Source organism: Pelodiscus sinensis, chromosome 11 (assembly GCF_052426305.1).
Source record: "Pelodiscus sinensis isolate ZL-2025 chromosome 11, ASM5242630v1, whole genome shotgun sequence".
Taxonomy (NCBI): Eukaryota; Metazoa; Chordata; order Testudines; family Trionychidae; genus Pelodiscus; species Pelodiscus sinensis.
The window spans coordinates 6,611,902-6,638,673 of NC_143062.1; the positions used below are offsets into that span (position 1 = coordinate 6,611,902).

Here is a 26,772-nt window from a genome sequence, read left to right on the forward strand (position 1 = left end):
ACTCCACACACAGACATTATACAGGTATACGGAGAGCACATACAGAATCAGTAGACAGTGGGCTTTTGTTTGATACCTCACATGGCCCCCTCTGTACCAACTTGGGGGGGCAACCCCCCCCCCCCCCATGGGTGCAGCAGTGATCTGGCTGCTTCCCGTAACATCCGGTAACGTGACACTGTGACAGGAGGCCAGGCCCCTGAAGCAGCCATGAGGGTGGGGGTCACACAGCCCTGGGCACCCCCCTCCCACAGCTGCCTCCTGTGATGGAGCCCAGCACTGCCATCCTGGGACAAGATGTGGGGGGCTTGTGTGAGCGCCTGCCCCGTGGGGTGCCCTTCCTCATGCCCTTCAGCACGCGGCCTCCTGCTTAAAAGGTTTGCGCCATCCAATCAGAGAGCAGAAAGAATACCATGTGACATAGGGCGCCAGCCGTGCCCTTGGGACCCATGGCAGGGCCCACACGACTGGTCTTGGGGTGCCTGCGCGAGGAGGTGTCACCCCACACACTCTGGGCGGCTGGCTGAATTACCCACAGTAAAGGCCTTGCCCGAGGCTGGGTTGCTTTCCAGGGCTCTTTAGTGCAGCTCAAGCGCATTAGTGCGAGGAGATGGCTCCGTTGTGCCACACGCGCAGCTGGGGAGTGGTGTGTGTGCGCAGTGCTGGTCGGGTGCTGGCTGCTGAGAGGGGATGGGCCGTTAAATGGCCGGGGCTCGCACGTCCCCAGTTCAACCTCAGTCGCACTGATGTATGTGCGCCCTGTGAAGCCGGTTGTGAGCGCTGCCTGTCCCCCGCCAAACGCTCTTTTCCAGCCCATCCATTCCTCCAGCCCTGGGGTCCCTGCGCAGCTCCGTGTCGCACCCGCGCCTGCCGCCCTGGCTCAGCCGCCCCGCCGAAAATCTGTCTGCTCCAGCCCATCCTTAGGAGCACTTCCACCCCGCCCCGCTCAGCAGAGCCCGCTGCGGGACGGGCTGAGCTCAGCGCTTAGCTATTGGCACCCTGCGTCTTTCCCAGCCGGCCGGCCAAATCCACCACTTCCAAGCCAGCTGCCACACTCGGAGCTCGTCCCGAGCCTGCTTCTCACCCCCGTGTCAGGCCAGGGGGCGCGGCGCATCCCGTCCGCTAGCCGCCATCCTGTCCCCGCCGTCAGAGGCAGCCGGACATCTGGGCGAGAGGCCGTGGAGACGTGCCAGCGGGTTTGCACCGAACAGGAGCGGTCTGTTTCCCACGCGTCGGGCAGTGACGGATTGCAGTGACCGTGGGGAGGGCGGTTTCGTTCTCGCAAGGAAAACAAAACGGGTCAGGTTCCCACCCAGGGCGGGCGCGTGGCTTTCGGACGGCGAAGGCGAAGACCCGTGTCAGGGCTTGGGGGTTTTCCTGCGATGCACGCCCCCTGCTCATCGGCGCGGGAGCCATACAAAAGCAGGTGGCATGGGGCCACTCTGGCTTTTCACTCACGGTGGTTTGTGTCCTGCGGCCTTACAGAACGTCACCGCCCGGGGCTGGGACACCTGGGGCTGCCCAGAGAGCTGGGACCGTGGGCACTGCCGGACCTGGTCAGTCCAGCTCCATCTGGGCCAGCGTCCCAGTTCTGACCGGGGCCAGCACCAGCTGCTGCAGGGCAGGGTGTTGGAGCCTGTGTGACGAGGAGCCAGAGACTGGCTCACGCCTCACGGCCAAAGGTTACCATGCACCCCGATGCCCAGGCCTGAGCCCCTCAAAAGCTGGAGCGCCTCTTGCATCCCAAACCCCTCATCCCCGGACCTACCCCAGAGCCCGCCCCCTCCTCCACCCCAAGCCCCTCCCCCCATATTTATAATCTCTCAGCTCCCCCCCAGGCGGAAGCCCCTTCCTGCACCCCAAATCCCCAGCCCCATGCCAGAGCCCTCACCCCCTCCCACGCCCCAACTACCTGCCCAGCCGGGAGTCCCCTCCTACACCCCAAATCCTGATTTAGAGCCCTCAGCCCAGCCCCAGTGAAAGTGAGGGTGGGGGGCAGCAAGCCACTGCGGGAGGGAAGCTGTAGTGTGGGGGGGCGGGGCAGGGGCGGGGCGAGGGTTTTCGGCATTGCGCCAATGGAACGTTGGCACCCCTAGGGAGGAGACACCGGGGGAAACAACTGCACCAGTGTGCGCCAAGTCGGGTCCAAGTGAACTGCCACGTGCCTGGAATGCCACCCAGCTTCCTGTGTGGCAGCGTTGGAGGGCGGCACTTCCTGTGTGGCAGCGTTGGAGGGCGGCACTTCCTGTGTGGTAGCGTTGGAGGGCGGTACTTCCTGTGTGGCAGTGTTGGAGGGCGGTACTTCCTGTGTGGCAGCGTTGGAGGGCGGCACTTCCTGTGTGGCAGCGTTGGAGGGCGGTACTTCCTGTGTGGCAGTGTTGGAGGGCAGTACTTCCTGTGTGGCAGCGTTGGAGGGCGGTACTTAGGGTTGCCAGATAGTTTCACAAAAAATACCGAACATGGCAGGGAAAAAATTGGTTGAGCAAAAAAAATCCCAAACGGGAGACCAAAGATGTTGAGCAGCCGGTATTTTGGGTTTTTTTTTACCGGACAGAAGCCACAAGTACCGGACTGTCCGGGCCAATATCAGACACCTGGCAACCTTAGCGGTACTTCCTGTGTGGCAGCATTTGAGGGCGGTACAGCATTCGAGGGCGGTACTTCCTGTGTGGCAGCATTCGAGGGCGGTACTTCCTGGATTGTGCTCCTGGGCAGGGTGGAACTTCCTGGAATGAAACCTCCGGTATCGTGAGATGCCATAGGAGGTGTAGCCTGAGCTCACCGTTTGATCCTCCAGCCCCTTTGCCGTGGAGACGCATGGAGCCCCCGCTCCGTGTGCATTGGCCGCGCACCTTGCCGCTGCATGGATGTTGCGTAGGAGACACTCGTTGCATGCAAAGAATGAAGGGCCACAGCAGGATTAGACCTGTTGCTCTGGACAATCGTTTCCTCTCAGCCGCTCGGGCCCCGGGGCTTTCCTGCAAAGCAGCCCTGCCGGAGCCGTGATCCCCGCCAGGGTGCGGACAGTCTCTGCCCTCCGCGCTCAGCAGGGCCGGGCCTGGCTTTGCCCGTCAATGCGGCCGCGCCCTGGCCTGCTGAGGTGCCGTGGCTCAGCAAGATGGGGGAGCCACGCTATGTGATAACCCTGCCCGCCCTGCGCCCAGCTGCGGTTTGGTGCCGGAGCTGTGAAGCGACACTAATCCCATGACCAAATATCCAGAGGAGACGTGTTAACCCCGTGTCCTGCTCACATTCCGCCTCGGCCACGGCGGATTCCCCTCTGCCTGCGCCGTGCCAAGGGCCGTCCCTCCACGACCCCCCGCATGCAGCGTGGAACGACCTGGCTGCCACACACACACACCCCATGGCCTCCGTGCACAGCGTGGAACGACCCGGCTGCCATGCACCCCCGGCACCTTGGTGCCCCGCTGGGCGAGGAGCAGCGTGTGATCTCTCGGCGTGACGACGGCGCTGTGGGGCCCTGTGCACACGGAGGGGTGGGTGTGACCTGCTGCCCCTCCCTCTCTCCCAGGATTACATCTTCTACCTGGAGCCGGAGAAGCTGGAGTCCGGGAAGGGGAAGTGCTCCTATGACCCCAAGGTGGACAGCGTCTCAGCCTTGATCAGTGAGTCTAAATTAAAAATTAAATTACTGGAGATTGCCTATCTCCTAGAATTGGAAAGGTCATTGAGTCCAGTCCCCTGCCTTCACAGCAGGACCAAGTACCATCCCTGACAAATTTTTGCCCCAAATCCCTAAATGGCCTCCACAAGGATTGAACTCACAACCCTGGGTTTAGCAGGACAATGCTCAAACCACTGAGCTATCCCTCCCACAAAAGTCTGCTCTTGTGCCCACAGGGTGAGGCCCTGCGGGAGGGCGCCAGGGGCAGGGGGCAGTCCAGTGCTGGGGACACGGGCTGGGCCTGGCGTGGTATCTGGGAGGGCTGGCCAGGCGGAGGGAAGGGGCCGTGCTGCCTGTGGCGGCTGCAGCTGGCCTGGCGCTGAGTGGCCTGGCACCGACTGGCGTGGGAGGAGGCCTCAGGACTTCTCGTCCCGTCCCCCCCCCCCGCATGAGTCAGCCCCAGCCCCACAGAGCTGGGTCCGTTCAGGGACACCCCCCGAGGACAGGCCCCGGCCTCTCTCCGCCCGGCTGCGGGCTCTGTGTCCCCCCTGGCATGGAGCGGGGCCGCGCGCTGGGAGATACGGGCCGTGCGGGACCAACGGGACCAGACGCTGCCTAGGGCGGCAGGGCCGGCAGCTGCTTGGGGGGGGAGACGGGAGCCGAGCGTCAGCAGGGATCCGAGTCCTGGGCCCGGTGCCCCAGCGGCTGTGGGGCCAGCAAACCCCGTCCTGGGCTGGGGGGGAAGGCAGCAGGGACACTAGGCTGGGAGGGCCGTGGCCAGAGGCGCCCAGATGCCCCGGTGATGGGCGTGGGAAGAGGGGAACGGGGAGGAGAGGCTCCACTGTCCCCCCCCCCCCCCATCCCCCCGAGGGACTCTCGTTGCTGGGCAAGGTCAGATCCAGCCCCGGGCTGGGCCTGGCAACGGTGAGTCAGCCCAGTCCGCCGGGAGCGACCCCACCCCGACTTCCTGTCCTATTTCTGTCCTGTCCTCCGGCGCGGGAACAGCCTGTGCGGCGGGGCCACCACGAGGCACCTCACGCCGGGGGGGCTGCCTGCCCCCAGCGCCCCGTGTCCCAGCCCCTGTGCCTGGTGCCCCGCTCGCCGCCCTGCCCCGGCTCCTGCTCCCCCGCTGGCCACACGCAACGGGCCCTGCGGGCACCTCTCTCCGCAGCCGGAGCTGGGCAGGCCTGGGCCGGGCGGCTGAGACGGGCTGCGCGGGGCAGGAGCCGTGAAATCGCGCAGGGTGGGAGCCGTGTCCTGTCCGGCAACAGCTGCGCCGCCTCCCCCCGTAGCCTTGGCCGCAGCTCGCTTGCTGCTAATCCCCTGGCCGGTGATCCTCGGCAGGCGCGGGTGTCGCCTTACACGCCAGCCCGGCTCGGCTGTGCGCTGGGGCCGTGGCGAGGCAGAGCGCTGGCAGCCGGGCCCGGGAGCGGCAGGGCCCAGGGGCACCGCCTGGGAGACCGACCCGGCTACCGGCTGGTGTGGGGCGGGGTCCCTTTCCCCGGACCAGAGGTGTCTGCACTCCGGGCAACCCCGGGACCCCCTGGGCTCCCCCCACACGTCTGGGCAGCCCTGGAACTCCCTGGGCTCTCCCCACATCTCCGAGCAACCCCGGGACCCCCTGGGCTCCCCCCACACATCCGGGAAACCCCGGGACCCCCTGGGCTCTCCCCACACATCCGGGCAACCCCGGGACCCCCTGGGCTCTCCCCACACATCCGGGAAACCCCGGGACCCCCTGGGCTCTCCCCACATGTCCGAGCAACCCCGGGACCCCCTGGGCTCCCCCCACACATCCGGGAAACCACGGGACCCCCTGGGCTCTCCCCACACATCCGGGCAACCCCAGGACCCCCTGGGCTCTCCCCACACGTCCGGGCAGCCCCGGGACCCCCTGGGCTCCCCCCACACATCCGGGCAACCCCGGGACCCGCTGGGCTCTCCCCACACGTCCAGGCATCCCCGGGACCCCCTGGGCTCTCCCCACACATCCGGGCAACCCCGGGACCCCCTGGGCTCTCCCCACACGTCCAGGCATCCCCGGGACCCCCTGGGCTCTCCCCACACATCCGGGCAACCCCGGGACCCCCTGGGCTCTCCCCACACATCCGGGCAACCCCGGGACCCCCTGGGCTCTCCCCACACGTCCGGGCATCCCCGGGACCCCCTGGGCTCTCCCCACACATCCGGGCAACCCCGGGACCTCCTGGGCTCTCCCCACACGTCCAGGCAGCCCTGGGACTCCCCGCTGGGCTCTCCCCACACGTCCCTGCGTACAGCAGCCCCCCTTGGGCAGGGCCTGGGGGCAGGATCCGGGGCCTGCATGAGGCGGGGCTGCGGGGTCCCCAGGCCGGCTCCGGGAAGTCCCCCCTCACCTCTGCCCCCCTCCCCCCGCAGACGAGGAGCTCTACGCCGGGGTCTACATCGACTTCATGGGCACAGACGCCGCCATCTTCCGCACCATGGGCAAGCAGACGGCCATGCGGACCGACCAGTACAACTCCCGCTGGCTGAACGGTGAGTCCAGCCGGGCCCCAGCCTGGCCCTGCCCATCTGGCTCCGGCGGGGCGCTGGCCGTGGGCCCCTGCCAGGGGCAGCCTGGGGCACTCTTCCTTGCGCTGCGGCGCCCGTCCGGGGCTCAGCCCGGAGCCAGCCAGGCGCATTGTAACCAGGGCGGTGTGAACGGCGGATTTACCTCCGCTTCCCTCCTGGCCCCCGCTGCTTCTCCCCCCACCCGGCAGCTGTGTGCGCCTTTCCCTGCTGGCTGCGTCCTGGGCACCGGGCCTGCGCATCTGCCCCTCCTGGTTCCCACGGGCAGTTCTGCCTCCGCTCCGGGCTCCCGCATCCCTGCTCTGCCTGGCTTCCCAGCGCTGGGTCCGCTCCCCCTCCAGCGGGCACCTGGCTCCCCCGCAGGGACACGGACCTCGCCCTCCCGAGCGCCTCCCGCTCCCCGGCCTGCCGTGGCGTTGCTGGTGCCGGGGGAGCCCGGGCCCTGTTCTGCCGGGCGTGGAGGATGTGCTGCTGCTCCGTCGGCAGCAGGGAGAGGTTCCACCTGCCAGAGCCAGGCTCCGAGGCCTCGGCTGCCCTGCTCGGGAACCTCACGCGCCCAGGAAATAGCAGAGAAGCGAACGGGGCGCCTGCCGTCGGGCCAGGGTCCTGCAGAGCCCCTCCCCGTGCCGGGACCTGGAACGGGGAGCCCTGGCCCGGCGCAGGCCCGAGATCCTGGCAGGTGTGCGCCCAGACTCACTCGCCCGCCGGGCCTGGGAAGGGGAGGGCCTTCCACGGGCACCGACAGGAATTCCTGCCTGGCGCCTGAGCCGCAGTGCAAGGGGCTGGCCAGGCAGGGGGAGTCCCTTGACGTGCCGGTGCCAGCTCGCCTCACGGACTGCAGAGCCAAGGCCGCGGCATCGGAACAGCACAGGACAGAGAGCAAACCAGACAGACAGACAGACGGATCTGTCTGGTGGACACATGGGCTGTCGGGCACCTGGAAGGGTCGGGGTGGAGCGATCATGGCTCCGCGTGGAGACCTGCTGATGTGTATGGCTGGGAACGGGCTGTCAATACCCACCTGTCCCAGCCATCCCTCCGGCTCTGCCTGCCTTCCCCGCGGCAGCCGAGGGGGCCGGGGAGCTGTGCCTGTGGCGCGGCAGCGACAGCTGAGTAAACGGAAGCCGGGGTGCTCATGTTCCGCCTCGGCACAGTAGCTGCAATTCAGGGCGGAGCTGTCACCAGGCCCCTTGATGGATGATGGACAGCCACTGGAGCAGGGCACGCCCGGGGCGCCCTCCACGGCTGCCAGACATTCGCGCCTCCTGCCTCCAGCTGCGTGGAAATCACCGAGGCTTGGGGGCCGACTGCCAGCCGGGTGGGGGCTCCTGCCTGCCACCGATTCCCGAAGTGGGAGCCGTTCTGGAGTCGCAGGGCTGGTTGCGGCAGTGGGGGTGGGGGCTAGGTCCGAGCTCCCCGGTTAGCCTAGTCTGGGTGGGAGCTCCCCACCACCGTGTTCCTGTGTCTGCGCTCCCCCCAAGTACCAGGGCACAGCCCCCGACGCTGCTTTGTGCTGAGATGCTCTGGTCACTTGCAGGACCCTGGTCTGTCCTCTGGGGGGTCGTGGGAAGGCTCTGGGGGGGTCGTGCTGGGGGTGCATTCCCCACAAAGCAGGGACCTGCCTAGCTAGCCAGTTCCAGGTGACGGGCTCTCGCTCGCTCACGCCTAGGATAGAGCATGAAGAATTGTTATGAGGAAACGGCAGTTGCCCTGTCGAGCATTCCCAGGATAGACGATCCACGCACCACCTTAACTCTGCCCCACGTAGGGCTCTTGCCACGGTGCTGCCCCTCAGTAGGTTGCAGGGCAGGCTCCTGTCCCCTTGGCCTTGGGGCGCACGTGCACATGGCCTCACAGCGCTGGCTTGTCTGGTTGCAGACCCAGCCTTCGTCCACGCCCAGCTCATCCCGGACAGCGCCGAGAGGAACGACAACAAGCTCTACTTCTTCTTCCGGGAGAAATCGGCCGATGCCCCGCAGAGCCCCGCCGTGTACTCCCGCATCGGGCGCATCTGCCTGGTACGCCACCGGCTCCCCGGGCGCCCTGCCCGTGCCCTGCAGGGCCCCCTGCTGGGACTGCCACAACCCAGGTGTCCCCTAGAGACAGAGCGCCTGCAGCGCCCCCTGCTGGGCGAGGCTGGGGCTGGCATAGCTGGGACACCCCTAGCCAGTGTCCTGCCCCTTCCCACAGCACCCCCTGCTGGGACCCTGCCCCGGTCAGCGCCCCCTGCTGGGAGTCCCCTGCCCCGGGCAGCGCTACCACCTTCCCCACGGCGCCCCCTGCAGGGCGAGGCTGGGGCTGGCGTAGCTGGGACCCTCCCAGGCAGCGCCTTGCCCCTCCCCACAGCGTCCCCTGCTGGGAAGCCCAAACTAGCAGGACAAGCACCGTCCAGATGCCTGAGGCTGGTTCCCCCCCGGTTTAGAACGACGACGGGGGCCACTGCTGCCTGGTCAATAAGTGGAGCACGTTCCTGAAAGCCCGGCTCCTCTGCTCCGTGCCGGGACCCGACGGGATCGACACGCACTTCGACGAGCTCCGTAAGCACCGCCCTGGCACGGGCACGGGGGGGGGCGTGGCTATTGGGGGGGCGGCCATAGGGATAGGGGGGTGTCACTGGGGTGGGGGAGTCCCCGGCCCTGCCCCAGACCTGACTCCCAGCTGGCGGGTGGAGCAGCAGGGTTGTTGGTTTGCAGGGACACAGCCCAGCCTGGAAGCCAGGTGCAGTCTGGGACAGTCGGGACCCCCGGGCCCTGGGCCCCCCCTTCCTGCTCTGAGCCTCCTCTCCCCTCCTAACCCATCCCCAGGCCCTCGTCCCCGCCCCCCTCTGCTCCCTTTCCCCAGCCCGGGGTGTTACCTGCTGCACACTCCTCCCCATGAGCCGGGCCCAGCCTGCCCCGCCTCCTCCAGGCAGTGTGCCGTGCCCGGGAAACTGAGGCACGCACCCACAGAGTCATTACAGAACAGCGCAGGGCAGTAGAATCACGCCCCCACAAGGCAAACAGAATTCATACCGTCCCCAATACGTCACATGGGACCCCCCAGCACTCTTGCCCCACCCCCCGCGTCCCCTGCTGGGACCTCCCCACATACAGCGCTCGTACCCCCCCACTGCACTCCCTGCTGGGACCCCCCTCACAGCACTCCTCCCCCCCTCACTGCACCCCCTGCTGGGACCCCCACAGCCAATGTCCCACCCCCCTCTGCCCCACCCCCCGGCCTTCCTCTGTCTGCCCCGTGCCCCTGTTTGTGACGTCTCCCTGGCCGCTGACACTTGATTTTGCCCCCAGAGGACGTGTTCATCCAGCAGACACAGGACGTGAAGAACCCCATCATCTACGCCGTGTTCGCTGCCTCGGGGTGAGCCCGGAGGGCTCTGTGGGGCCCAGCCGTGCTGGGCCGTGGGGGGTCTGTCGCAGGGCCTGGGGACGACATGCAGGGGTTGCTGGGGGCTAGAATGGGGGGCATCAAACTCGGGGTGCACAAGGCACTCTGGTCAGGCCCAGCCCAGTGCGAGCAGAGGGATGTGGGGCAGAGGGATCTGGTGCAGGCAGAGAGATGTGGGGCAGGCCCGGTGCGGGTAGACAGATGTGGGGCAGAGGGATGTGGGGCAGGCCCGGTGCGGGTAGACAGATGTGGGGCAGAGGGATGCGGGGCAGCCAGAGGGATGTGGGGCAGGCCCGGTGCAGGCAGAGAGATGTGGGGCAGAGGGATCTGGTGCAGGCAGAGGGATGTGGGGCAGAGGGATCTGGTGCAGGCAGAGAGATGTGGGGCAGAGGGATCTGGTGCAGGCAGAGGGATGTGGGGCAGAGGGATGCGGGGCAGGCCTGGTGCAGGCAGAGAGATGTGGGGCAGAGGGATGTGGGGCAGACCTGGTGCAGGCAGAGAGATGTGGGGCAGAGGGATCTGGTGCAGGCAGAGGGATGCAGGACAGGCCCGGTGTGGGCAGAGAGATGTGGGACAGGCCCGGTGCAGGCAGAGAGATGTGGGGCAGGCAAGGCAGGAGAGACCAGGCCTAGAGCCTCCTGGCTCTGCCTCTGCAGGGAATCCAGGGTCCCGGGGAAGCCGCGGGGTGGAGCTGTTGCCCACATGGCAGTGCCAGAGCCTCTCCAGCCAAGGGCCCCAGGCTGGCAGCGGTGCCCTCCGGATAACGGGATTCCCTCCCCAGGTCGGTGTTCAGGGGCTCTGCCGTGTGCGTGTACTCCATGGCCGACATCCGCATGGTCTTCAACGGGCCCTTCGCCCACAAGGAGGGGCCCAACTACCAGTGGATGCCGTACACGGGCAAGATGCCCTACCCCCGCCCAGGCACGGTGAGTGTGCCAGGGCCCCCGCCAGGCCGCCACGGGGCCCTCTGGGCAGGGACGCTGCCCCTACCCCTAGAGTGACCCCCGGCCCTGGCCAGGCCTGAGACGGCTCCCAGGGAGCATCTGAGCAGAGAGGCACCTAGCCAGAGTTGGGGGGCTGGGCAGGGGGCTGAGGGAAGGGCAAACAGACCAGGGCCTCCGTGTGTGGGGCGCTCAGCCCAGGACCGGCCCCGCGCTGGCCTGGTGCCAGGGCTCTGCCAGTCCCTGCACCTCGGGCACCCAGCCACGGCTGCCAGGCGGCGGCTCCCCCAGATCCACAGGGGCAGCGTGGTGGGGGTCAGGGCAGTCAGAGGCTCCCCCGAAGGGCCACATGTGAGGTGGCCACTGGGGGTCAGGATGCTGGGCGCAGGAGGGCTGTGCCGCTGTCCGTCAGGGAGAGGCGGGCACGTGGCTGGGCACCCTGTGGGTGGGGGCCTGCGTGGGGCATGTCGTTAGGTGGAGCCATCCCCTCACCGGCCCGCTCTGTACCTCAGTGCCCAGGTGGCACCTTCACCCCCTCCATGAAGTCGACCAAGGATTACCCGGACGAAGTGATCAACTTCATGCGCACGCACCCGCTGATGTACCACGCCGTGGCCCCCGTGCACCGCCAGCCGCTGGTGGTGCGCAGCAACGTGCACTACAAGTTCACCACCGTGGCCGTGGACCAGGTGGACGCAGCCGACGGGCGCTATGAGGTGCTTTTCCTGGGCACAGGTACCCGCAGACGTGCGCTGGAGACACTCAATGGCACCCACGGGCCGGGCGGGGGGGCACGCTGCCCGGCACTAGGCGTGGCAGGGAGCTGAGCCCTGCTTGGTGCCCGGCTGTGCGGCCACGCTCTGCCCGTCACACCTGCTGTCGTTTCCTCGCCGCCGTGGGGGAATCGGGCCAGGCTGACGCCCTGGGCAGACCCCCAGCCTGTGCAGGGCCAGCCCCCTCTGTGCTGGGGGCCTGGCGCATGGGGGGCAGGGCCTGGGCCAGGCCCCTGTGGAGCCAGCCTGGGGACAGAGGGGCTTGTGCACCTGGGGGCTCATGGGGCAGAGCTGCCAGTGCTGCCCTGGCCCCTTCGGGGAGCCGAGCCCCGGCTGCCAGCCGGCCCAGGGAACCCGGCCAGCAGGGCCCCCCGGGTGGCAGGGAATGCTAACGAGCCAGCAAGATCCCCTAGCTGACGAACCCGCTGCCTCCTGGCCAGCTGTTCGCTCCGAGGCCCCTGCCCACAGCAGCCCAGCCAACTCCTCCCCAGCTGGCCCCTGGCGGGGAATTTCCTGCCGGCCCCGCCATGGGTGTAACGAATTGCCAGGGCTCAGCTGTTGCCCGGCGTGTGGGGGGTCGCTGGCAGGGCTGCGGGAGGGGGGTCGGGCCAGTGCCCAGACGGAAACGAGCGCGCGGGTGGCACTTGGCGGTAGCTAGACACTCCCCCACCTGTGTCCCCGGGGGGAGGGGCAGGGCTTCCCCCTCGCCGCCTGGCTGCCAGCTCCCCCCGATCCCGGGGCCGGTGTCCCAGACCAGCCTCCCCCTGCACCGTGCGGCCGTGTTCTGCTCAGCTGCTCGGCAGGCCGGGGGCGGGAAGTTCTGGGCAGCCGCGGGCGGGGGCCAGCCAGTGCCCTGGACGCACGTTAGTGAGAGCGGCACCTGCTGCCGCGCCCCACGTGTGGGGCCCGTCTCTGGGGCTGGCACCCAAGCCAGAGCAGACGCTGGCAGCTTCGTGTGTTCCTGCGGGTGCTGCCTGTAGGGCCCCCCCCGACACCCCACACAGGGTCCGCCCCGGAGATCCCCAGCCAGCCCCCCCACGACACCCGACACAGGCTCCACCCCAGAGATCCCCAGCCAGCCCCCCCGCGACACCCCACACAGGCTCCGCTCCGGAGATCCCCAGCCAGCCCCCCCACGACACCCGACACAGGCTCCACCCCAGAGATCCCCAGCCAGCCCCCCCACGACACCCCACACAGGCTCTGCCCCAGAGATCCCCAGCCAGCCCCCCCGCGACACCCCACACAGGCTCTGCCCCAGAGATCCCCAGCCAGCCCCCCCGCGACACCCCACACAGGCTCTGCCCCAGAGATCCCCAGCCAGCCCCCCCGCGACACCCCACACAGGCTCTGCCCCGGAGATCCCCAGCAAGCCCCCCCCGACACCCCACACAGGCTCCGCCCCAGAGATCCCCAGCCAGCCCCCCCACGACACCCCACACAGGCTCCGCTCCGGAGATCCCCAGCCAGCCCCCCGCGACACCCCACACAGGCTCTGCCCCAGAGATCCCCAGCCAGCCCCCCCGCGACACCCCACACAGGCTCTGCCCCAGAGATCCTCAGCCAGCCCCCCCGCGACACCCCACACAGGGTCCGCCCCAGAGATCCCCAGCCAGCCTCCCCGCGACACCCCACACAGGCTCTGCCCCAGAGATCCCCAGCCAGCCCCCCCGACACCCCACACAGGCTCTGCCCCAGAGATCCCCAGCCAGCCCCCCCGCGACACCCCACACAGGCTCTGCCCCAGAGATCCCCAGCCAGCCTCCCCGCGACACCCCACACAGGCTCTGCCCCAGAGATCCCCAGCCAGCCCCCCCGCGACACCCCACACAGGGTCCGCCCCAGAGATCCTCAGCCAGCCTCCCCGCGACACCCCACACAGGCTCTGCCCCAGAGATCCCCAGCCAGCCCCCCCACGACACCCCACACAGGCTCTGCCCCAGAGATCCCCAGCCAGCCCCCCCGCGACACCCCACACAGGCTCTGCCCCAGAGATCCCCAGCCAGCCTCCCCGCGACACCCCACACAGGCTCTGCCCCAGAGATCCCCAGCAAACCCCCCCCACGACATCCCACACAGGGTCCGCCCCGGAGATCCCCAGCCAGCTCCCCCCCACGACACCCCACACAGGCTCTACCCCAGAGATCCCCAGCAAGCCCCCCCCCGACACCCCACTCAGGCTCCGCCCTGGAGATCCCCAGCCAGCCCCCCCCCCACGACACCCCACACAGGCTCCGCCCCGGAGATCCCCAGCAAGCCCCCCCCCCGACACCCCACACAGGCTCCGCCCCGGAGATCCCCAGCAAGCCCCCCCACGACACCCGACACAGGCTCCACCCCAGAGATCCCCAGCCAGCCCCCCCACGACACCCCACACAGGCTCTGCCCCAGAGATCCTCAGCCAGCCCCCCCGCGATACCCCACACAGGCTCCGCTCCGGAGATCCCCAGCCAGCCCCCCCACGACACCCGACACAGGCTCCACCCCAGAGATCCCCAGCCAGCCCCCCCACGACACCCCACACAGGCTCTGCCCCAGAGATCCTCAGCCAGCCCCCCCGCGACACCCCACACAGGCTCCGCTCCGGAGATCCCCAGCCAGCCCCCCCACGACACCCGACACAGGCTCCACCCCAGAGATCCCCAGCCAGCCCCCCCGCGACACCCCACACAGGCTCCGCTCCGGAGATCCCCAGCCAGCCCCCCCACGACACCCGACACAGGCTCCACCCCAGAGATCCCCAGCCAGCCCCCCCACGACACCCCACACAGGCTCTGCCCCAGAGATCCTCAGCCAGCCCCCCCGCGACACCCCACACAGGCTCTGCCCCAGAGATCCCCAGCCAGCCCCCCCGCGACACCCCACACAGGCTCTGCCCCGGAGATCCCCAGCAAGCCCCCCCCGACACCCCACACAGGCTCCGCCCCAGAGATCCCCAGCCAGCCCCCCCACGACACCCCACACAGGCTCCGCTCCGGAGATCCCCAGCCAGCCCCCCCGCGACACCCCACACAGGCTCTGCCCCAGAGATCCCCAGCCAGCCCCCCCGCGACACCCCACACAGGCTCTGCCCCAGAGATCCTCAGCCAGCCCCCCCGCGACACCCCACACAGGGTCCGCCCCAGAGATCCCCAGCCAGCCTCCCCGCGACACCCCACACAGGCTCTGCCCCAGAGATCCCCAGCCAGCCCCCCCGACACCCCACACAGGCTCTGCCCCAGAGATCCCCAGCCAGCCCCCCCGCGACACCCCACACAGGCTCTGCCCCAGAGATCCCCAGCCAGCCTCCCCGCGACACCCCACACAGGCTCTGCCCCAGAGATCCCCAGCCAGCCTCCCCGCGACACCCCACACAGGCTCTGCCCCAGAGATCCCCAGCCAGCCCCCCCGCGACACCCCACACAGGGTCCGCCCCAGAGATCCTCAGCCAGCCTCCCCGCGACACCCCACACAGGCTCTGCCCCAGAGATCCCCAGCCAGCCCCCCCACGACACCCCACACAGGCTCTGCCCCAGAGATCCCCAGCCAGCCCCCCCGCGACACCCCACACAGGCTCTGCCCCAGAGATCCCCAGCCAGCCTCCCCGCGACACCCCACACAGGCTCTGCCCCAGAGATCCCCAGCAAACCCCCCCCACGACATCCCACACAGGGTCCGCCCCGGAGATCCCCAGCCAGCCCCCCCACGACACCCCACACAGGCTCTGCCCCAGAGATCCCCAGCCAGCCCCCCCGCGACACCCCACACAGGCTCTGCCCCAGAGATCCCCAGCCAGCCTCCCCGCGACACCCCACACAGGCTCTGCCCCAGAGATCCCCAGCAAACCCCCCCCACGACACCCCACACAGGCTCTGCCCCAGAGATCCCCAGCCAGCCCCCCCGCGACACCCCACACAGGCTCTGCCCCAGAGATCCCCAGCCAGCCTCCCCGCGACACCCCACACAGGCTCTGCCCCAGAGATCCCCAGCAAACCCCCCCCACGACATCCCACACAGGGTCCGCCCCGGAGATCCCCAGCCAGCTCCCCCCACGACACCCCACACAGGCTCTACCCCAGAGATCCCCAGCAAGCCCCCCCCCGACACCCCACTCAGGCTCCGCCCTGGAGATCCCCAGCCAGCCCCCCCCCCCACGACACCCCACACAGGCTCCGCCCCGGAGATCCCCAGCAAGCCCCCCCCCCGACACCCCACACAGGCTCCGCCCCGGAGATCCCCAGCAAGCCCCCCCCCCGACACCCCACACAGGCTCCGCCCTGGAGATCCCCAGCCAGCCCCCCCGTCACCCGACACAGGCTCCGCCCCGGAGATCCCCAGCCAGCCCCCCCCCCCCACGACACCCCACACAGGCTCCGCCCCAGAGATCCCCAGCCAGCCCCCCCCCCACGACACCCCACACAGGCTCCGCCCCAGAGATCCCCAGCCAGCCCCCCCCCCACGACTCCCCACACAGGCTCCGCCCTGGAGATCCCCAGCCAGCCCCCCCCCACGACTCCCCACACAGGCTCCGCCCCAGAGATCCCCAGCCAGCCCCCCCGCGACACCCCACACAGGCTCTACCCCAGAGATCCCCAGCCAGCCCCCCCCCCACGACACCCCACACAGGGTCTACCCCAGAGATCCCCAGCCAGCCCCCCCCCCACGACACCCCACACAGGCTCCGCCCCAGAGATCCCCAGCCAGCCCCCCCGCGACACCCCACACAGGCTCTACCCCAGAGATCCCCAGCCAGCCCCCCCGCGACACCCCACACAATGGTCTGCCCCAGAGATCCCCAGCCTGCAGGCTGTGCAGTTCTGCCCGGGGCACTGAGGTGCTGCTCTGCCCGTTGGATGCCTCAGGGAAGGTGCTGCCAGGAGGTCCAGGGTTCGGGAGCCCTGTGTTGGCCAATAGCCTGGTCCTGACCCGGCCTGGGCATGTTTATGAAGCCACCATGGCAAGTTGGCCTCTCTCAGTGCCCGCCATGCCATGTACCCTGCCCGTGGGCCGCCCCACGTGGCACTGATCACCCGCCATGTCGTGTACCCTGCCCGTGGGCCGCCCCGCGTGGCACTGATCACCCGCCATGCTGTGTGCCCTGCCCGTGGGCTGCCCCGCGTGGCACTGATCACCCGCCATGCCGTGTGCCCTGCCCGTGGGCCGCCCCACATGGCACTGATCACCCGCCATGCCGTGTACCCTGCCCGTGGGCCGCCCCACGTGGCACTGATCACCCGCCATGCCGTGTGCCCTGCCTGTGGGCCGCCCCACATGGCACTGATCACCGCCATGCCGTGTGCCCTGCCCATGAGCTGCCCCACGTGGCACTGATCACCCGCCATGCCGTGTGCCCTGCCCGTGGGCCGCCCCGCGTGGCACTGATCACCCGCTATGCCGTGTGCCCTGCCCATGAGCTGCCCCACGTGGCACTGATCACCCACCATGCCGTGTGCCCTGCCCATGAGCCGCCCCATGTGGCACTGATCACCCGCCATGCCGTGTACCCTGCCCATGAGCCGCCCCACGTGGCACTGATCACCCGCCATGCCGTGTGCCCTGCCCATGAGCTGCCCCACGTGGCACTGATCACCTGCCATGCCTTGTGCCCTGCCCACGGCCCGCGCCGTATGGCACTGATCACCCGCCATGCCGTGTACCCTGCCCATGAGCCGCCCCACGTGGCACTGATCACACGCCATGCCGTGTGCCCTGCCCATGAGCTGCCCCACGTGGCACTGATCACCCGCCATGCCGTGTGCCCTGCCCGTGAGCTACCCCATGTGGCACTCATCACCCGCCATGCCGTGTGCCCTGCCCGTGGGCTGCCCCACGTGGCACTGATCACCCGCCATGCCGTGTGCCCTGCCCGTGAGCTGCCCCACGTGGCACTGATCACCCGCCATGCCGTGTGCCCTGCCCATGATCTGCCCCACGTGGCACTGATCACCCGCCATGCCGGTGCCCTGCCCGTGGGCTGCCCCGCGTGGCACTGATCACCCGCCATGCCGTGTGCCCTGCCCGTGAGCTGCCCCACGTGGCACTGCTCACCCGCCATGCCGTGTGCCCTGCCCATGATCTGCCCCACGTGGCACTGATCACCCGCCATGCCGTGTGCCCTGCCCGTGGGCTGCCCCGCGTGGCACTGATCACCCGCCATGCCGTGTGCCCTGCCCGTGGGCTGCCCCGCGTGGCACTGATCACCCGCCATGCCGTGTACGCTGCCCGTGGGCTGCCCTCTGTGGCACTGATCACCCGCCATGCCGTGTACCCTGCCCACGGCCCCCCCACGTGGCACTGATCACCCGCCATGCCGTGTACCCTGCCCACGGCCCCCCCACGTGGCACTGAGCGCCGGCTGTGCCTTGCAGATCGCGGCACGGTGCAGAAGGTCATTGTCCTCCCCAAGGACGACCTGGAGACTGAGGAGCTGATGCTGGAGGAAGTGGAAGTGTTCAAGGTACGGCCCAGCCCTGCGTGTGCTCTGCCCCCCCTCCTGGGAACCTCCCTTCCACCCGCTGCCGCAGGGCAGGGCGCCACGGGCCACTCGGCTGGTTCGCAGCCTCTCCATGGGCACCAGGCGCTGACCCAGCCCTTGCGGGCGTCACAGGGCCGTGGCTGCACAGAAGGGGAAGAGCCCTGCTACTGCTGCGTGCGGAGGGAGCGCTCCTGTAGCTCTCGTGCCAGCAGCCCGTTCCTGGGCTCGGGGGCTCCCGGGGGAGGGGGCGGCTGCCTTGGGGGGTTTGGTGCCGGTGGATTCGTGTCAGCCTGGTGCCAACCGCCGGGCTCCCCTCTCTCGTTCCAGGTGCCAGTGCCCGTCAAGACCATGACCATCTCCTCCAAGCGGGTGAGCCGGCTGCAGGGGCGGGGCAGGGCTCCTGGGGGCAGCTGCCAGCCCAGCTGCAGTGCTCAGAGGGAGAGAGAGCTTGGGTGGGTCGCAGTGTCCCCAGGGGCTCCTGTCTTCCCTCCCTCAGCGCGGCCCGGGAAGGGGCACCTGCAGGGAGGGGCAGTTTCAGGCCCTTCCCCTTCTTGTCGCAGGCCGGGGGCGGCTGGCGGCCCCGCCTCATTCCCAGCCCCTCCTGGGCCACGGCAGGGTCTGCCCGGGGGAGTCTCACCCTGTCTCTGCGCCCCCACAGCAACAACTGTACGTGGCCTCGGCCGTGGGCGTGACCCAGCTGGCCCTGCACCGCTGCCACGTGTATGGGGAGGCCTGCGCCGACTGCTGCCTCGCCAGGGACCCCTACTGCGCCTGGGATGGCAAGGCCTGCTCCCGCTACTCCGCGTCCTCCAAGAGGTAGGCCGGGCGCCGGGGCGGTTACACCAGGCACTGCACAAGCCAGAGCCGGGCCGGTTACACCGGGCACAGGCTGGGCAGGCGCTGGGGCGGTTACACCAGGCACAGGCTGGGCTAGGTGCTGGGACAGTTACACCAGGCACAGGCTGGGTCGGGCACCGTGGCGGTTACACCGGGCACAGGCCGGGTCGGGCACCGTGGCGGTTACACCAGGCCGGGTCGGGCACCGTGGCGGGTACACCAGGCACAGGCCGGGTCGGGCACCGTGGCGGGTACACCAGGCACAGGCCGGGTCGGGCACCGTGGCGGGTACACCAGGAACAGGCCGGGTTGGGCACCGTGGCGGGTACACCAGGAACAGGCCGGGTTGGGCACCGTGGCGGTTACACCAGGCACAGGCCGGGTCGGGCACCGTGGCGGGTACACCAGGAACAGGCCGGGTTGGGCACCGTGGCGGGTACACCAGGAACAGGCCGGGTTGGGCACCGTGGCGGGTACACCAGGAACAGGCCGGGTTGGGCACCGTGGCGGTTACACCAGGCCGGGTCGGGCACCGTGGCGGGTACACCAGGAACAGGCCGGGTTGGGCACCGTGGCGGGTACACCAGGCACAGGCCGGGTCGGGCACCGTGGCGGTTACACCAGGCCGGGTCGGGCACCGTGGCGGGTACACCAGGAACAGGCCGGGTTGGGCACCGTGGCGGGTACACCAGGAACAGGCCGGGTCGGGCACCATGGCGGTTACACCAGGCCGGGTCGGGCACCGTGGCGGGTACACCAGGAACAGGCCGGGTCGGGCACCGTGGCGGTTACACCAGGAACAGGCCGGGTCGGGCACCGTGGCGGGTACACCAGGAACAGGCCGGGTTGGGCACCGTGGCGGTTACACCGGGCACAGGCCAGGAACCGGGGCTAGAGGGAAGGGCTCCAATAAGCGTCTCTCAGGACCTGTTCCCATACTCCCGCGGGCAGCCTGCGCAGGCGGGCAGGAGACCCAGGGCCTCTGATGAGCTGAGGCTCAGCTCTGCCACCGGTCCAGCACAGGCACCCATGTGGGGATGACTCAGCTGCTCTTCCCCCATGGGACTGCCCCAGGGGCCCCTGACCCTGGGGGAAACTTTCCATCTGCGCCTTCTCCCTCCCCACAGGCGAAGCAGGCGGCAGGACGTCCGGCATGGCAACCCCATCCGCCAGTGCCGGGGCTACAACTCCAACGGTGAGTGGGGCCACCCGGCCCCCTGCCCCCGCACACCCAGCACTCGGGAGAAAGTGGTGTGAGGAACAGCTAGGTTAGATCCCCAGGGCAATCCAGGAGCTGCAGAGTTGGATGCATGGGTGGATGGATCTGCAGGATGGATGGGTGGATTTGACAGGGGGGTGGGTGGGTGGGTGGATGGATTTGACGGGTGCATGGATGGATTTGATGGGTTGATGGATGGGTGGACGGATGGATGGATTGGGTGGGTGGGTGGATGGACGGATGGACAGATGGGTGGGTGGGTGGATGGATGGATTTGATGCATGGATGGGTGGACGGATAGATGGATGGATGGATTTGATGGGTGGATAGATGAGTGGATGGATGGATGGATTTGACAGGTGGATGGATAGATGAGTGGATGGATGGATGGATGGATGGATTTGACAGGTGGATGGATGGATGGGTGGGTGGGTGGACGGATGGATGGATGGATGGATTTGATGGATGGGTGGATGGGTGGACGGATGGATTTGATGGATGGATGGGTGGACGGATGGATGGATTTGACAGGTGGATGGATGGATGGGTGGGTGGATATGAGTGGATGGATGGATTTGATGGGTGGATGGATGGATGGGTGGGTGGGTGGACGGACGGATGGATGGATGGATTTGACAGGTTGATGGATGGATGGATTTGCTGGGTAGATGGCTGGATGGATTTGCTGGGTAGATGGCTGGATGGATTTGCTGGGTGGATGGATGGACGGATGGATGGATGGATGGATTTGCCGGGTAGATGGATGGATGGATGGATGTGCTGGGTGGCTGGATGAGGCCAGATATGCTGGATGGAGGGATGGATTTGACAGGTTGATGGATGGATGGATTTGATGGGTGGACGGATGGATAGATTTGCCGGGTGGATGGATGGATGGATTTGACAGGTGGATGGATGGATGGATGGATGGATGGATGGATGGATGGCTGAATGGATGTTCTGGGTGGCTGGCTGGATGTGCTGGGTGGCTGGATGAGGCCGGATATGATGGATGGAGGGATGGATTTGACAGGTTGATGGATGGATGGATGGATTTGCTGGGTGGATGGATGGATGGAGGGATGGATTTGCTGGGTGGATGGATGGGTGGGTGGATGGATGGATTTGATGAGTGGACAGATGGATGGATTTGCCGGGTGGGTGGCTGGATGGATGTGCTGGGTGGATGGATGGGTGGGTGGGTGACTGGATGGATGTGCTGGGAGGCTGGGTGAGGCTGGAGATGCTGGATGGAGGGATGGATTTGCTGGGTGGACAGATGGATGGATTTGCCGGGTGGATGGATGGATGGATGTGCTGGGTGGCTGGGTGAGGCCGGAGATGCTGGATGGAGGGATGGATTAGAGTGAAAGTGGAGAAACATGAGAACGGCCAGGTGGGGTCAGACCAAAGATCTGTCTCACCCAGTGTCCTGTTGCCAAGGCCAATGCCCCAGAGGGAGGGGACAGAGCAGGGGATCCTCACATGGTTCCTCCCCTGTCGCCCAGTCCCAGCTGCTGACAGAGGCCAGGGACACCAGGAATGTATCCAACTCTCTTTTGAGACCTGTTAAAGTCTTGGTCTTCACAGCATGAGAACATGGGTATACTGGGCGGGTGGCTGGCTGGCTCGGTGGCTGGCTGGGTAGCTGGCTGGCTGACCGGAATACAGGCAGGGCTGGGTGTAGATAGGGAGCAGAAGGCACTGAAGCCCCCTTAGCAAGGACAGGCTGCTGGAGTCGGAGGCTGGGTAGGGTGACACTGGATTTCCTGGGCTGGGTGCATTTTATCAGTCAACCCCCTGTCTCCTCTTCCCCTGCAGCCAACAGGAACGCGGTGGAGGCCGTGCAGTACGGGGTGGAGGGCAGCACGGCCTTCCTCGAGTGCCAGCCCCGCTCCCCGCAGGCCACCATCAAGTGGCTGCTCCAGAAGGACAGCAGTGACCGGCGGAAAGAGGTAGGCGGGTGTGGAACTGCCGCCGCCAGGCGTAGAGGGAGGGGGCTGCAGGCTGTCACTGCGGTGGGGGCAGGAGTGCATGGGGCCGTCCCCTGGGGTCCCCTGCCGGGCCCAGCTGTGTCTGGCCCCTTCTAATGCGCTGGCCTCTCTCCCGTCCAGCTGCGCACGGAGGGCCGGGTGCTGCGGACGGAGCAGGGGCTGCTCCTCCGCTCCCTGCAGCTCTCCGACGGCGGCCTCTACTCCTGCACCGCCACCGAGAACAACTTCAAGCACACGGTGGCCAAGGTGCAGCTGCACGTGCTGAGCAGCGAGACCGTGCGGAGCGTGCTCTTCCAGGCGGAGGCCCCCGCCCTGCGGGCCGACGGCGACGCCTCCACCTCGGCCTCGGCGCTGGGCCTGCGGGCCGGCCTCCCGGGCGCCCCCGGCCCCCACTACCCGGACCTGGTGCAGCTCCTCACCCAGCCCGAAATGGGACTCATCAACCAGTACTGCCAGGGCTACTGGCGGCACGCAGCCTCCAGCCACAAGGAGGCGCTGGCCAGCCTCAAAGCCAAGGAGCTACAGGACCAGAAGAAGCCTCGAAACCGCCGGAATCACCAGCCAGACGTGGACCAGCTCACATGAAACCGCCGCCAGGGACTCTGTAATAACAGTGCTATATTTCCCCCCTTTTAATATTAAAATATCTATAAATATATATATAAATATATATATATATATATACACACACACCTCCCCCTCCCTTCAAGACCGTATTTATTTGTAGGTTGTACATAGTCCCTGGGAGACGCAGTCCCACCCCGTTGCCCCACGGCCCTCTGGGTAAGATAGCCAGCACCCTGTCCGTCTCTCCTGCTAGCGGCTATGGCTCTGCCCCAGCAACGGCCGGTGCGGAGCACAAGGGTGGGGTAGGGGAGAACCTCTCTCCCGGGACTCGCCCGGCGCTGGCCCCTCTCGATGCCAAGGCAGGGCTGGCGCCTGTAGGGGGCGCTTCTGTCTCTAGCTGCTGGGAGAGGGCGTCTTAGCTGGGGTGCCCTATTCTTGCCCCCGGCGTGGGGCCAGCTGGACATGTGGAGCCAGGGGGAGCCTGCAGAGCCAGCACCCTTGGCATCGGGGTGTCCATGTTAGGGGTGCAGCTGCTTAGCCTGGTCCCTGAATACCCTTCCCCCGTTGGTGCTCGGTGGGTGAGAGGGGTCCGGCTCCGGAGCACCCCAGGGCAGGCAGGGCATCCCTAGGAGCCTGGCGCCCATCGGGGCCGGAGCATCTCTGGGCTAACTCACCTAGGGGCATGGGCGGGCAGAGGGCCACAGGCCTGGTTTGTCCCCCCAACCCCGGCAAGGGGGGGGCGTCTGGGAGTGATGTCACAGGCTCCGCCTGAGCTGATTGGTGGAGGATGTGATGCCCTCCCTCAGAGGTATAGAAGGGGCAGCCTGGCTACAGCAGGGAGTCAGGAAGCCGGCAGAGTAGCCCCCTCTCCCTGCCTCAGTTTCCCCATCTGATCTCTGCTGGTTATTTAGACCAGCGGGTCGGCCATTGGCCTGCAGCTGCGGGGCCTGCGCGCCAGCCTCTCTGCTGTGCGGCTCTGGGCCCAGGCTGGGGCCGGCGGTTGGCACTGCCTTGTGATGCCCCAGGTAGTGGAGTCCTGGCTGCTGCGTGCGGTGACGGCCGGGGCGAGGCAGCGTCTGGGGAGGGCAGGAAGAGGGGTAAAGCAGGGCTCTGACTGGCTGCTGGCACCAGCTGAATTCAGTCCCACGGCCCAGGGTCACGTCTGCTGTCCCGGCACCCCCAGCGTGCTTTGAACCGGCCATCCGCTGCGGAAATGCGGCACCTCGGGGGGTTCCAGCACCCACTGCCTGCAGCCCTGCACTCTGCCCGGGAGCTCAGGCAGTGGCTGCTGCAGCTGCCAGTGGGTGTAAGGCCTGTGCTCAGAACGCCTGCCCGCCGGGGCAGGATAGGGCCTGGGCTTTGCCCCGGCTCCCCTGCCCCGGTCTGTGCTGCCTGGGATCAAGAGGGGTGGCAGAGCCGTGGGCATGTTGCCCTTCCCCCTCCCCGCTAGCTCGGGCCGGGTCCCTGGGCGACGGGAAGCGGCACAGCTTCCCTGCCAGCCGTGGGAATTGGTGCCGCTTTGCCATGGTCCCAGCCCTCCAGCACCAGGTGCCCATCTCCCCACGGGCGTGGCAAGCCCTGGGCACCGGCGGGCTCGAGCCACAGGGCCAAGCCCCAGGCAGGAGGGACAGTACCTGGAGCTGCACCTGGCTGCCCAGGGGGCAATGGAGATGGCTGCCCTGCCCCAGAGAGGTTGTCGCCCAAAGCAGGAAGTCAGGCCCTTTGCTCCGGGCTAGCCGGGGCGCAGTGGGGGTCGCCGTGGGGCAGAGCGACGGCTGGGGGGCAGGGCGCTGGTTGGCCCCCAGGGCTGCTCGCCTGGCGTTAGCCCCGGCCTGTACCTGCATGGCATGTGGCTGCTGCCAGCTCCGCGCCAAGGCCGTGCCCCTGCGCCGGGCCGGCTCCGCGCCCCCCTCTGGTGTGAGTACTTGTCAATGGAGCCCGGCGGCAGCGGCCGAGCCCGAGGCCCGGCGCCTGTAATGGGAGCGTCCCGTGGAGGGGGACGAGCTAATAAACACTGGCTTTGGTTCTGGAGACCCTGCCTCTTCCTTCGGCCGCCTCCGGCCCCTTCTGTCCAGCAGCCCCCTAGGTGTGCATGGGTAACGCCCGCTGCTGAGGCTGCGCCCACAAGGGGCAAGGGCCTACTACTGCTGCTGGGGGGAGGGAGTTTCTCCTTCAGCTCACAGCAGAACAATACAGTCTGGCAGTCCAGGGTTCAATGCCCAGCAATGATTCTTGGGGGGGGTGTCAACGCAGTCAGGGTTCCCCGTTCCTGCACCCCCGTAGCAGCACGAACAGACTCTGCCAGTCGTAGAACAGAGGGGGGTTTATTGTTCCTTCAGGATACAGCCCAGCACAGACAGGATGTGGCTACAGGGGCCGGGCCAGGATGCCTCAGACCCTAGGGTGGGGGCCCATCGCCCCTAGGCCCCAGTTTAGCCTCTTGGCTCCATGCTTCCCAGACAGCCACTGCCCCCCTCCCAGCCCTGCCCCCCAGCCAGGTGCTGGTCTCCGCCCCCCTCCCTTTGTCTCTCCCTGGGAGGCTGAGCCTGGGTGTCTGGGTTAATCCACATTTGGGAGAGTCGGTGAGAATCTCCCATCGCAGCGCAGGGGGACCCGGGTCACAGAGCAGACAGCCCCCCACTGCGCCACGGGGCAACCCCTGAGGCCCGTGCCATTCAGTAGAGGGCAGCTGTGGGCATCAGACGCCACAGCCCAGTTGTGCAGCTGGCCAGCATGTCTGTGGGTGACCCTGGGGGGGGCACATGCTGGCGAGGGGCCGCCTCAGGCGGTGACACCCCAAGAGCGCAAGTGCCACCGGTCAGTAGTGGGGAGCCCCGGGGGGCTTGGAGCTCGGCCCTGCTCCCGAGGCGAAGGGCTGAGCCAGCCTCACGCAGGGGGGCTTTTCGCAGCCGAAGAGTCCCTGGGGGAAAACAGCTGCAAAAGAAGCTGGGGGGGGGGGAAGGGTAGCACTGACTGGAGGAGGTGAAACCAGCAGGGGGCGCTGTCTGTGGGGGTCTCAGCAGGGGCGCTGGGGGGAGGAACAGTAGCACTGATGGGGGGGGGGGACTCCCAGCAGGAGGCTGTGGGGAAGGGCGGCAGCGTTGACGGGACGGGAACTCCCAGCAGGGGGCGCTGTGGGGCAGGGTGGTAGTGCTGATGGAGACTGAACTCCCAGCAGGGGGGGAGGATGCGCTGTCTGGGGGGGGTCTCAACCGAGGAGGAACAGTAGCACTGAAGGAGGGGGGAACGCCCAGCAGGGGGCACTGTGGGGAGGGGTGGTAGCGCTGACGGGGGGGGCGGGGAATTACCAGCAGGGGGCGCTGAGGGTAGGGTGGTAGCGCTGACGGGGGGGGGGGGGGAAGACTCCCAGCAGGGGGCGCTGTGGGGAGGGGTGGTAGCGCTGACGGCGGGGATTCCCAGCAGGGGGCGCTGCGGGTAGGGGTGGTAGTGCTGACGGGGGAGGGGAACTCCCAACAGGGGGCGCTGTGGGGAGGGGTGGTAGCGCTGACGGGGGGGGGGATTCCCAGCATGGGGCGCTATGGGCTGGTGGTAGTTCTGACGGTGAGGGGGGCAGGCAGGGATTCCCAGCAGGGGGCGCTGTGGGGCTGGTTGATAATGCTGAAGGGGGGGATTCCCAGCATGGGGCGCTGTGGGGCTGGTTGGTAGTGCTGAAGGGGGGGGATTCCCAGCAGGGGGCGCTGCGGGTAGTGGTGGTAGCGCTGACGGGGGGGGGGGGGGGACTCCCAGCATGGGGCGCTGTGGGGGCTGGTTGGTAGTGCTGACGGGGAGGGGGGGCAGGGATTCCCAGCAGGGGGCGCTGTGGGGCTGGTTGGTAGTGCTGACGGGGAGGGGGGGCGGGGATTCCCAGCAGGGGGCGCTGTGGGGCTGGTTATAGTGCTGAAGGGGGGGGGGACTCCCAGCAGGGGGCGCTGCGGGTAGTGGTGGTAGCGCTGACGGGGGGGGGGGGGACTCCCAGCAGGGGGCGCTGCGGGTAGTGGTGGTAGCGCTGACGGGGGGGGGGGGGGGGACTCCCAGCAGGGGGCGCTGCGGGTAGTGGTGGTAGCGCTGACGGGGGGGGGGGGGACTCCCAGCAGGGGGCGCTGCGGGTAGTGGTGGTAGCGCTGACGGGGGGGGGGGGGGGACTCCCAGCAGGGGGCGCTGCGGGTAGTGGTGGTAGCGCTGACGGGGGGGGGGGGGACTCCCAGCAGGGGGCGCTGCGGGGAGGGGCAGCAGCGCTGGCTGAAGGCGGGGGGGGGGGGGGGGCACGCTGGGTTTCCCTGTAATTTTTAGTCGCTTCTCTCCGTGTTTCCCAGCCGAACCGACTGTTCCCCAAACCGCCCCCTTGTTCCAATTCCTTCCCTCTCCGGTGAGAACCCCTGGGCCGTGGGCTCCACATCAGGGCGACCCCCACCCCGGGCAGGGCTCACA

At 68.1% G+C, this 26,772-nt stretch overlaps 1 protein-coding gene across 2 annotated transcripts in view; it reads left to right on the forward strand.

Moving 5' to 3' along the window:
• Positions 1-24,375, forward strand: part of SEMA3F (semaphorin 3F) — a 62,675-nt gene extending 38,300 nt beyond the window's left edge. For both annotated transcript variants that reach the window (XM_075939550.2, XM_075939551.2), the window contains 13 exons: positions 3,533-3,626; positions 6,023-6,142; positions 8,054-8,193; positions 8,598-8,712; positions 9,463-9,532; positions 10,341-10,485; positions 11,013-11,235; positions 17,621-17,709; positions 18,055-18,096; positions 18,386-18,543; positions 19,692-19,759; positions 21,605-21,738; positions 21,898-24,375. In XM_075939550.2, the coding sequence (XP_075795665.2) occupies positions 3,533-3,626; positions 6,023-6,142; positions 8,054-8,193; positions 8,598-8,712; positions 9,463-9,532; positions 10,341-10,485; positions 11,013-11,235; positions 17,621-17,709; positions 18,055-18,096; positions 18,386-18,543; positions 19,692-19,759; positions 21,605-21,738; positions 21,898-22,362 (1,863 nt within the window). In that variant the 3' untranslated portion in view covers positions 22,363-24,375. The remainder of the gene's footprint in view (positions 1-3,532; positions 3,627-6,022; positions 6,143-8,053; positions 8,194-8,597; positions 8,713-9,462; positions 9,533-10,340; positions 10,486-11,012; positions 11,236-17,620; positions 17,710-18,054; positions 18,097-18,385; positions 18,544-19,691; positions 19,760-21,604; positions 21,739-21,897) is intronic.
• Positions 24,376-26,772: the final 2,397 nt, after the last annotated feature.